Source organism: Lates calcarifer, linkage group LG5 (genome assembly GCF_001640805.2).
Source record: "Lates calcarifer isolate ASB-BC8 linkage group LG5, TLL_Latcal_v3, whole genome shotgun sequence".
In the NCBI taxonomy this organism is placed as follows: domain Eukaryota; kingdom Metazoa; phylum Chordata; class Actinopteri; family Centropomidae; genus Lates; species Lates calcarifer.
The window spans coordinates 21,076,000-21,088,564 of NC_066837.1; the positions used below are offsets into that span (position 1 = coordinate 21,076,000).

A 12,565-nucleotide genomic window follows, 5' to 3' on the forward strand; every position below is an offset into this window, starting at 1 on the left:
TGTCAACTGTGCTGTACAAGTCTGTTGTTCTCGCTATGCACTTTTCAAGTAGCTGCTTTCTGGCTCAAATTATAGCACTTGATATTGAAATGACATGAAATACCATATGCAAAGCTCAGAACAGCAGAGAAAGAGAAAGAAAGTGTTGGGCTCATGTTAACAGGATGCTAACATTGCAAAAGATATGCTAATTCATACTTTCTCTCATCCCCTCGCAGTGCTTTGTCCTCCTTGTTTGCATGTTAGTGGTATTTTTTCACGTTTTGGCTCATTAGTAAGTTAGAAAACCTGGTCTATTTGATCTACTCCTTGAGTCTGTTTCAATTTTTCAACTTCTTGGATGTTAAAGGAAAGTGCCTCTCTTGAAAAGATGTGTGACTGGCACGCTGAGAGTGCCAATCTGCAAAAACTCTCTACTGTCAGAAACCTGGCGACCCAGTGGGCAGGTGCAATTGTAGGTTAAATCAATTAAGGGTAATTTATCCTCCTCCACCTCAACTCAGAGCTGCACATCCACATGACACAAGAGAAAACGCAAGTATCTTGTCTTGTGCACTGCAGATGTCTTAGCTGAGGGGCATTTGTGCACTCCTGTTGTGCACCAGCACTTAAGCAGTGCAGAGGAGCACAGCTTAAACAAGGCACTTTCACTAGTTTGTGAGCCAACTAAACTTTGAAAAACAGAACATGACCACCTCCTTACATTTGGAAACCTGCCACACTGGTTGGTGGAGGAGGCATACTTTCAAGCCATGGCCATAATTTGTCACCATCTGAATGTTTGTGGCGGCTAGTGCGAATATCCCACCCTGATACTGGCTCATATCACACTGTGTTAATTACAGGGCGGAAATGCTTACTGTGCACACACACTGGCACAGTGGAGTGTGGATCAGGCTTGCGTGTTGCTCAAGGCATCCCTTAGTCAGGTGTGTCTGACCTATCCCTCTGCTCATCCCATCAGCCTGTCAATTACTTCCTGGTCCTCTGACACTGTCGTTAGCTAAGCCAAAGCAAAGCTAGGCTATTAAGGAATACCACCGGGTGGCCAGAGGCAAGGAGGGGTAGGGTGGGGGGTGACATGCCCCAGCACGTGTGCGTGCTCTAGCTGGGCTCACCAGACCAAAGATCAAGTCCCTTAAGCTGCTTTTCTGAGCCAAGAAAAGCTTACAAGTCGTCACGTTGGTCAGAACAAATGGTCCCAGTTTCGGGCCCTGCAGCAGAGCCTGAGAATAGGCTGCACTCAATGGGCAGACAACAGAAAGACTGGTGAAGCAGATTGGCTTTCTTCAAGGAGCATCAGCACAGCCAGAGAAAACATAGCCCAGGCTTATTCATGTTTGACTGCTCATTCAACCTTGAGGCTGGAACTACAGAAGTGAGTTTACAGCCCTATGGTTAGAAAGAATAGAAAAACATAAAGGGTTTCAATCCCACCAGAAATACAGTATGTACCATTTGGAAAATGTAACACCTATTGTAGTGATATTCAGTGATGAGTTTTCCTGTCTTGCCTGGATTGCATGTTCCTAAAACTACTGTCTAACATCAGCCCTGTAATTGTTGGCAGTTACGCTTAGTTGGATACTAAGTTAAGTAAAAAGAGTAAGCTGAAGAATCTGGGCATACAGTAAATCCTGGTAAACTCATATACAACAAGACACACACACACTTGTGTATAAACAATAAAAACAGACATTCAAGAACATGTACACCAACCCAAAGTTGATCATAAATGAGATGCGATGATCTTCATTTACCATTTCACATACCACTGAGCCAAAATATGTCCCAAAAGGGCAAACATCATGGACGCTCCTTACATGCCACCCAAGGACAACGGGCTCCTGGCTCTAATTGGCAACAGTGAGCCTTTTTAATATTCCACAGGCACACGCTGGAAGGTATTTAACACACAGTGTTTACTCAACTCCCCTCATAAAGAATCAAGCAGGAAAGCTAATATTGCTTCTACTGTCTGAGCACTTGGGGAAAAATTATTTGCTGTGTGCATTATAAGCCCGGTCTCGATAAACAATATTAAAATGGATAGGTTGCGGTGGGGGAGGAGGTAAATGACAAGTGACCATTCTTGTGGATTTATTGTAGCGAGTAAAAGCCTGTTGTATTGATTATCCATAAACAATCATCACCCAAAAGGGGAAAAAACAACATATTCAACTCAGAGACATGGAACACCTTAGTCATTTACCACAAAACACATCCTGCACATAACACACAAGGATCAACCAACAATTAACCTGAGCTGGGGAATTTAATATCAACATGTTTAAAAGAATAAGAACTAATGGGTGCAGGGCTGTGAGATCAAAGCAGTGGAAATGCAACATGCAGGCATACCAGCTTTTCACTGTTAAACCCTACTACAGCAGAGTAATTTAGTAGTGACATGTGGAAGTGAAATAGGGCTGTTAGGAGGTACATGATCAAAGTGGCAGAGCCACCACGTTATCTGGTCCCGCCGCACACTGTGAGCATCTGGAATGCGGGCTTTTCCCCCCTCTCTTTTGGTGCCTTTTATCCGTGTCCTGTGGTCTCCACTGTCACGACAAGTCTGCTCATCACAGAGGTTATCAAGACCTGTGGTGGCCATGCAAGACAAATCGTCTTGCCAGCAGCAGATATACAGGGGTGATAAGTGATGGAAAAAAAGGCCTCAGTCAGGCTGGACCATAAAGGAGCTGTCTCCAATTTACAAGACTTGGAAGTCTGCTGAGATGGAACGAAAGCTGCTGCTGCTGTTGTAGAATCATAGTATAAGCCTGACACACTTGGGTGAACAACTATTCCTGATACATATAGCTTACAGTGGGGCATGTGCTTAAAGGGAATTGGATTAACTGCTGGCAAAAAAGGGGGGATTATAGACGATTCTGACTTTAAGTGTGCTTCTAAAAAGATGGATTACCATTTCAATTTTCGTCCTCTTTCTTTGCTAGTGGAAATTCAAATTAGTTTTGTACTGTTCAACTACTAAGCAACAACACCACGGTCATTGTGTCGAGCTGAAAACGAAGACAACAGTAGTGGTGGTGGTGGTGGGGGAGGGTGTCAGTATCTGGATGAGGTACAGTGTGGTGGGGTACAGGACAGCCTGTTTCCAACCTCAGTCTGTTCTGCAGCAGTTCTCTCTGAGTCTGCATGGACCAGCAGGGTGGAGCCAGGAAAAGGAGGAGGCAAAGGATGCAAGTTTCAAATGATGTTGTACACACGACAGGGATGAAAATTGTTGCTGTCGAATACACAGATGGATGGATAAATCACCTGGGTGGTCTCTTTTTACATTTGGCTACATCAGTTTTATTATGCTGGGAGTTTCATTCCACTGCTTAATTAAATGATCCTGTCTAATTGTTCTGCAGTGACCATAATTCAGTGCTATGCCACCATCTAGAATGAAGCGAGCACCGATTCCTTCCTGTTCTGCCATCTACAGGCTTAACACTAGCCTGCTCTGATTGGCAGAGATGATTATGGGCCATAAATGGTCATAGAAACAGGCCATACTACAAAGAATTGCTGCAAGAATGTAGAAGGAGTGACGAAAACAGCCTTCACACTGTGTTATAGGAACAAACAACTGTTCTGGCACCTTTTTTAAAATGTATTTGTGTGGGTGGAACACTGGAAAAAAAAAAGCATCCCGGGTGTCTCAATCTGCCGAGGCCAGTCAGCCGACCGGCTGGCCTTGTGTGGCATTGCATATGAGCACCAAGATGACACATCAACTCTTGTCTATATTTAACTCACTGGACGCCTCTCCTTCCAATGTTCCCATCCTTTTAGGAGAGGCTGCCAGGGAGAATGGCGAGAAAAACGGGCCGAGGTGATATGTAATTACACTGAATGGATCCAGCCTCCCACATTCTTTCATTGTACCCACACCCTCAGAGATAATGAAATGGAAGGCAAGCTTTTTTTCTATTTACCATAAATCCTGCAAGTCTAGCCGCTCTTATTTATGGTGTTGAAGAAAACCCTTTATAGCTTGACTCTTGAAGCCTGCAAAGTCACAGAACATAAACACCAGCAAGCGCCTATGTGGGCGGTGGACTCAATCTGATAAGGGCTTCTAAGAAACCAGTGTTCACTCTCGTCAGATGAAGATGCAGAAAACCATCACCAGCTGTGGTCTCCCTGAATACCCAACATTTCTTCCACTGTAGATACTATCTTGAATGCAGAGATATAGCTCAGCATAGAACTATGCTCAGGCATATAGGGCTAACTTTGTTGCCACTATTACACACCAATCAGAAAACATCTTTGTATCAAAACAAGCACTGAACTTTTGACTTTAGCTCCAGCTCTGCCTGCATGCACCCTTGCCTGCCCATATAACTCAGAACACTGAGCAACTTAACTGTTACATAACTCTGAAAAGGTGCAAAGAGTGTGTGCATGGGGGAAATGGGGGAAACAAGGAGGGAATGTCCTTAACTGGACACAACTGGGGCACCCCCTACTTTTGTTTTTAAGGACCTGTTGAAGAAGGGCAAAAACATTCTGGGGCAAAATGAAAGTAGGACATAATGAACTTGTTCACATGTCAAGGCAGGGTGTGCATGTGCCTGCAGGCTGTGCTCTATGATTTAAAGGTGAAGTGTTGTGAAAATTTAATGCCAACTCACCTATTCTTCTCCAGCTCATTATGTGTGGACCTGCAAAAATAGAAAACAGAACTTGTCAAATAAAGAGCCAGTGTAGACTTTTGCACACTTAACAAAGTACAGATGTACAATATCTGTTCCCCTTGAAAAGGCAATGCACCCTTGGGAAATATGGTGTAATATTAAGATAATAACTATATGAGGTAGACAAACAGGGGCTGAGAGAGGCACAGTGAATTAGCTTGTCCAATTTGATTTATGAATTTATTAATTATTCCCAAATGAGACGGACTTTAGAACCAGTGCAGTGGAGCCTTCACGCAAACAAACGTGACAGCCAGGCATGCACTGTAGCATTATACAGCCTCTTCCTCAATAATGTACAGCGCAACTCTGGGAGTGTGTGTGTGTGTGTGTGTGTGTGTGTGTGTGTGTGTGACACTGCAGCCACTTAAGCTCACTAAAGTTCACACTGTGCATGCGTGTGTGAGAGTGCATGTGCTGCTGGGTAAGTGTGAGCACGCGCACACACACACATACACACATATTTTCTCTGCATGCAGCGCCCATGGTTCAGTGCTCTGTTAATAATGTAAAGTGAATCAGCTGGTCCCTGAGAGTGTCTTTGTGTGGCAACATACTGAAGGGAGACAAGCCCCCCTCCTGATAACTTAAATGGCCCGGTTCCCATCCACACAAACTGCACTCCACCTCACCCCAGGGGCCACAGGTTTTGGGGGTTGGGAGGGTTTGAGGGTGGACACAGCCTCTCTTGACTCACAGCATTTCTCTATATAGTGGGTTATCAGCACTCCAATACGCCTCCCTTGTCTATTTTTTTCTTGTAATACCAAGCTCAGCTGCCATCTTGTTGATATGGAAGAAGGAAATATGGAGAAAACAGGAGATAAAAATGAGAGAGGAAGGAGGCAGAGAGGGATAAAACAGGGGGACAACAGACTGTATAAGGTTGCAGTTTGGTCTGTAAAAATTGGCCCTGCCTCAGAGGAAATTATTTTTTCAAGTTTAATTATTAACACCAATAAAAACGCCATATGTCCCCATTAGAATACATTACTGGTGATGTAGTTAGGTATGCAAGACTGCATGTTAAGTGAACTGTGGCAGTATATCTGATTTAACATGACAAGGTCTATGGCCAGGTTGAGTAGCTGCTATCACAGCAAAACAAAGGGCTCACATGGGCCACTTCCTAAAAACCTGCGAGAGCCTAAGTGCTCACACACATGCTCCTGACATGTTTCAACTCACATATTCTACAACCCTGTAATAGTCATGCATGGCTGTGCTCTGCACCACACCAGCCACAATGAAAAAAAATCACAAATCTAAGAGACCTAAACGGGCTCGACCTTTTCTGCTCAGCTACTACCCTCAAAAACATCATCTTGAAAATGAAACTTGGAGGTCTAAAATTATTCCTTTATTGGGAAAATGAACAGTCACAGTCTTGTGATGAATGCAGGCTTTTACATACATATAATTACTTTCTAATGGCAGAGGATCTACTGATTTCTATAACTGATTGTGAGTCAGAGCAATAGTTTTGTTAACAGAAGATGAGCACTTTGGAGTGCATCATTTGCGTCATCAGTTGTCACTGTGCATGTAGTTTGTGTTGCTTGGTAACCCACATTCTAATTTGTAACCTTTCCAAAACTCTGAGCGATTCACCACAATGTAATTCAGGGTGGTGTGTAATAATGTTTTTGGCTGATTATCTCTCTTTAAGAATGATGAAAAATGTATTTTGGAAGACTATTTAATTTGTGGCCATGACAAGTAGTTTATTTTGCAAAAATGTCTTCATTTTAAAAATGGCAACAGGAAACCAAAGGAGAGAGTGTCAGAAATAGAAATGATGGTGGATGAAAACATCCAACTTTGAAAAGGTGGTGATAAAACAGATAATGAAAAAGAGAGTTATGAGTTATTTTTCCAATAGAGGTATAACTGTAGACATGGACATTCACTTCAGGGAATGCTGATGTCATTTACACTGTCTATTAATCTGAAAATGAAATAGGCCTTGGTTTAGCCCTGGTCCAAGCCCCCCTACAGAGAAACACCACACACACACAGTCCATCTTAGTGTGGACTCATATTCAGAGACATCAATCTAAGTCCGCCTACTTTCCCATAGGCTTTTATCATCACAAACCCCTCTCCCTGCCTCCTGAATCAGATATCTGCCTGTCTGGAGCTCAGCAACAATGCAATACAGATTATAAAATGGCTCAAGGCCACACACAACTGCAGCATGTTTCCTTATGTAGGCATGCATGCAAATGTCTGTGTGTGTATGTGCATGTATACGTGCACGCACAGAGTGGGTCAATGAGATAAGGCAACCCTGCTATAAACGGTAGGCAAGAGAGGACAGAGTCAGATAAGCTCATCACTTTAAGCCTCAACACGCTACCAAGAAGGTAGCTAAAGAGGGAGCAAGCTCGTGCCAGAAAGCAAACAATGTTTAAACAAAATGTCAAATTAATGTAATTATTGAATTAATATATTATCTAAATCTCTAAAGGCTCAGATCAACATTAACAACATGAGGTGTAGGTACAGGGCAATGCTCTCATTTAGACACCATCATTCATTATAATAAAATCTTCTGTGGATGTTTTGTTCAGACCTCTCTGGCTGATCAATGATCAACATTTATTTCTGTGGACACTGTAATCTGACATTGTGAGGTGGTAAAAATGGCTCACAGCTTGGACTAATTAGCAAGACTTCTCACCTATGCTGGCAAACCATGAATAGGACTGCAGAATAAGAGTAGACCACTAGTGATGCACACAAGTGACCTGACAATACTGGGGATATCCAAATAGTACTGTTTTGCTGGTTTGCAAAGTGTGAAACTCAGGTGGGAATGAAGTAAATTGCATCACAATATGAGGTTGAGAAATGGTGCTAGACGCTAAATGGTGTTACCTCACTAAGTGAGTTGTGAACATTTCTCTGTGGAGAGTAAGACCAACACCAAACATCATTCTCTGCTTCTTCCAGCCATTTTCCTCCTGCAAATGAAAATCCCTCAAGAGTGCTCCTCTCTAATCTAAAAGTTGTTCAACACATGAGTTGTCTTACAGGCAGCTTATTGCTTTCCTATGATTTAATGTTACACAAACGAGTAAATTCTTCTAAAACATCAATAGTTGATGCTTTCTTGTAGAATTTCCCCATAAGGACCAAATCTTAGGACGCGTTATGAATATGGCCTCGGACCTATATGTGATCATGACTGTTGCTATGCAGAACTAGGCAGCGCTCAGTGCCCATGATGAGTAATGCACAGTTTCTGTTTGTGGCCTGCTCTTACATTAATATTAAAAGGCTCAGAAAGAGAGAGAGTGGGGCTTGCGTTTGATGTATGCCTCTCAATGGACAGATTAATGTAAGCAGCCTAGCACTGAGAGAAAACACAATGCCAATGGGTCTTAACTTGGGAGATTCTCCTCTGCTTCTCCCACTACTAAGTGCAAGTTTCTGTCATCAGTGAAAGCACTGTGCTCGACAAGGGCTTTAATCTTTGTGGCAGCTAATGATGTGATTATCAGACAGTGTTACATCAAGAAACACAACAGAATAGATTATTAAACATATGTTTCACAACACCCATTGACAGCTTTGAACTGATGCATACAAATACAAAAAGTGCATCCATGCTTTTCTTCATTACATACAGCTGAACATAAAGGTGAAACAGGAAATTACTGATTACCCTAACATCATTAGTCCTGAAAAAAGCTCCACGTATTCACCTTTGGATGTCTGCAAACAACACCGACCATAAATAGCAGCTTTTCCCCTTTAGGGCAAAAGACAAAACTATCCCTCTCTCCCACAGTGTAAAATACACGTGACATGCGACAAAAATAAGCACGAGCACAATCAAAACCAAAAAAATAACTTACTTTTAATTAAAGCAATATATTATGGATTTATTTAATCAGGGGTGGGCAGACTACAAAACATTAGGCACGACTATTTTCGTTTTAAGGCTGTCACTTTCACCACGATCCCTAACCTCAGCCACTGCAGTCCGTTTGACAATCAGCTGATGAAAAGCCAGCAGAGCCGTTGCTGCTACCCCCTCCCCCCAAAGCCAACAACACAGCGGTGTGGACAATCTTACGTGTACCTAACAGTTAAAAACACGCCCCCACAGGTTTGAAAAACATCTTACTTTAAAAGAGCAAACTTTCCGTATTTTTCTTTTTTTAAAACGAGTGTGTGTGTTTTCCGGAGCGTGCAAATGTTGCCAGCAACTGTATTCACTCGCTTGTTTACCAAACCTTGCAATAAAGCGTTGGCAGCGAGTGTGTAATCACATGCTGCCTGCAACACACTCATCACACATCCCGGTACATCACATCACGTAAAAAGACAGTTTAACTGATGATGATGATCTGTCACTGACAGCAAATATATGAACAGCATTAATATAAAAGCACACAATTTCCCAGGGATCCCACCATGCATGACAGAGAGCAGTTTCTTACCTATTGTGGTTACTGCTGAACTTCTTATTTCGGAATTTTCTCTGCCTCTGGTAGTTTGTGTTCTGATTTGACGGAAATGTCGAAGCATATCCGTGTTCACACTCTGTGGAAAAAACATGTGTGGTTAACAGTCAGTCGTGGCCGAGTTTGGACACTTAATACTCGACCTGTGTCACGATCCTTTGGGCTTACGTGAACAATCAGGTAAAACATTTGTAATCATTTCCAGGTCACGGATGAAAACAGCTGACAACGCTTCTCCTTTTTTAAAAATCTTTTTTTTTCTCTGTAAAACAGCAACAGCGTTACCTATTTCAAGCAGCCAACAGAGCAGGTGTCAGTGCTGTTTAGTGACAATGACTATTTTCTTCAGCTTTACAGATATTTGTATGTTTAATTACCTCTTTCTCTCCTCTCTAGATATTCTGCAGCTTCGAGTAACCGTTGGATATTTATCAGCTGAACAGCCGTCATTCTCTCCTGAGGCTGGCTGCCGTTAACGTTAGCTATGTTCCCTTCAGCGTTTAAATACAGTCGCTTTTAAATACAGGGAAGACAGTGCATCGGTTATTACTACACTGGTCCTTTAAAAAGGTCGTATTGTTATTTTGTTCAGTGTCTTCGTTGGCTCATCAGCAGCCTTTGTCGAAAGCAGAAGGGGGAAAAAAAATCCAGTGTTTCCAAGCTAGCAAGCTACAGCCAATCCTTGCCAGGTTTCGTTGTTAGAAAATGTCAAAACCAGTGTATCAAAGTATTAAAAGTTTCTAGGAGACACGATATTAAATTTTTACAAAAACGGATATAAACAATATAAAACTTCCCCGAGGGAACCCAGAGCCAGCAAAGTGCCTGCCGCTGCTCGTTTCCTCTCCTCTCCTGTTTGTTTACCTAGCTGGACAGCTGAGAGGCGGGGACCTAGCGGAGGATAGGCCGGTCTAACTGCGATGCATTCTGGGAAGCCGAGTCTTTCGGTGCATTTGTAAAATACTGTCAAGCCATGCACAATATTTATTATTTTCATTATTTAGCCATAAACTGAATATAAAAACTATTCAGACTCACTTTCATTTATCAACTGAAACATTGTCCATGATTACTTAATGATTCAATTGTAACTATGTTTAGTGAGTAATTTCATGGGACAGGGCAAGGTAATTGAAATTATTGAAATTAATTCGGAATGATGTGATTATTCATGCCACTTTCGGTCAGGATTGTTCCTGCTACAAATGACAGTGAAGGAAAAAAGAAATGAATGACAATACTGAAATATTCAACATTATTCTCATACTAGTGATATTGTAGTGAGAACTGTTCACATTTCTTGTTTTGCAAGAACAAAAAAAATAATTTAGGCCTCCAATCATTAACTAATCTAGGTTGTTACTAATTAGTTACGGCCTAAAGAAAAATATTGTGTGTAATCAGTTCCGTTCAGAGCCAGTCATGTCACTCTCCTCTGTGACCCTACAAGTCCCATGATTCACCGGGACCGCGGGGGTGTACCTGCCGGCTGAAGCCAGGCCCAGCAACACGTGACGTCGCTATCGAGTGGGCGTCTGATTGGCGGAGGGCTTTGACAGGCGTCGAGGGTTGAGCTCGCACCTGACCAACCGCAGAGGAGGTTTGCGCCATGTGGAAACCAGTGCGGCACGCCCACAAATAGCAGGAAGCAAACAAGGGGAGCTGACGAGGATCCGCTGCGATACGCTGCTGCGAAACCCCCACGTTACATTATAACAGATGATATTTTTACTCAGAGGACTTTTACAGCGCGCATTAGCCCATATGCCCGACTCTTTGCACAAAAGGAGTCTTGCACGGACATACGCAAACGGAAGTGGTGGAAAAACAGCCTATTTTCCAGTGCCTTTAAAGCATGACTTGTTAAAAAAAAGAAAGAAAGAAACGGGGACATCATGAATCATTAATTTAAAAAAAAAAAAAAGCGTTTTTAATATTGTTTATTTCTTTAGAATAATATCTCATTTGAGTATATGTACGCCAGCGTCTAGTTGCAATTTGAGAGATCATGCCATCTGCAATCAACCATCAAGTTGTTTAATTCCATATAGGCTAGACATGATTAATAAGAAAATGTAACAGTCAAACATTTCTACGTCCGATATACAATAATATCCGAGTCACCATCCAGTTGTGTCCTAAACGCTTTATCAGTGTAGTTTTCTGTTTTTTTTTCTCGATCGAGTCTGCAGGGGCACAATGACATCATCCTAAACTGAGTTGGAGGGCGCTGCAATGTGGTCAGATTTATCACATCGGAGTGGTAGCCAACATGCACACCCACACACCTAATCATTATGTCATATTGCTTTATCTACGCTGCAGGGGAAAATTACAGATTCCTGGGTTGAGAGTTGTGCAGACGCAAAGCGATGCACGTTGCCTCAACATGCAGACAATGCAGATAAAAATAGGAAAAATAATGAAACCATCTACGTTTACACTCTCCTGTAACTGCGATGAGTAAATGACTCATTTTAGGCTGGTGCCCAGGTATAGGCTGTGCTTAAAGCAGGCAGTGGTGCTTAGTTGAATGAACTCAGCCCTTTGTTGTCTGAGTCTGTTGACAATGAAGTCTTGTTTTCCTGAAATTTATAAGGCAAATGAAAAGGATCAAACGCAGCACAAATAAACTCACTTCCGTCCTTCCTCTCGGTGCTCTCAAGAAACCTAGCAGCCTCCAGCAAAACTTGTACATTTTTCAGAAAAGTGTTGATCTGCTCCATGTGGGAGTCTTTGGAGTTGAAGACGTCATTGAAAGGGCAACTAGACATCTCGAAATCTTGCTGATCCAAGAGAGACGCCTCGGAATCAAAAAAGAACTCCTCACTCTTCAAACTCCTTCTTTGCCTCTCACTTTTGGCCATTTTTCCTCTTAGTTTGTGTGGCTTCTGCTCTGGGGACGTGCTGAGCGCAGTAAACAGTGAGGCAGCTACCAGTGGACGCTGCTCTTGTCAGATGGTTCCCCTTTTCTTTTTTTCTTTTTTTATGAATGCGGGGTGTTTAATGTGGAGCAGTGGCCAATGTCAGTAGATGGTGGTGCATGGGAAACCGAGAGCCCGGCCCCCTCTGTCTAAGGAGTCCGCATGGTCCTTGTGCCCGCCTGGAAAACTAATATATCTACACAGAATAAAACAAAACACCATGTCAACATTACATTATAATTACACAATTTAAAAGGCTACATATAACCTCGAGTTCTTTTTCTTTAGTAGTAAATAAAATACATTACATCAGTACAAAAAGTAATGTACTAGTAGTAAAAGTTAAAGTTGGTACAAGATGGTACAAAATGGTAAAGATGGTACAAGCCGTAACAGCAGCATCATAGTATTACTATTAGTACTGTTATTGCACTAGTATATTTCTTAAAGT

General features: G+C 42.3%; 1 protein-coding gene across 2 annotated transcripts in view; it reads right to left on the bottom strand.

Annotated features, from left to right (window-relative positions):
• The window catches only part of mxi1 (max interactor 1, dimerization protein), a 31,261-nt gene extending 19,078 nt beyond the window's left edge, over positions 1–12,183 (bottom strand). The window contains exons 1-3 of one of the 2 annotated variants that reach the window (XM_018679729.2): positions 11,829–12,183; positions 9,167–9,269; positions 4,653–4,682 (exon numbers count right to left, since the gene is read on the bottom strand). In XM_018679729.2, the coding sequence (XP_018535245.1) occupies positions 4,653–4,682; positions 9,167–9,269; positions 11,829–12,057 (362 nt within the window). In that variant the 5' untranslated portion in view covers positions 12,058–12,183. Of the gene's footprint in view, positions 1–4,652; positions 4,683–9,166; positions 9,270–9,567; positions 10,272–11,828 lie in introns of those variants that run through there. The other variant, XM_018679730.2, reaches the window with a different exon arrangement.
• Positions 12,184–12,565: the final 382 nt, after the last annotated feature.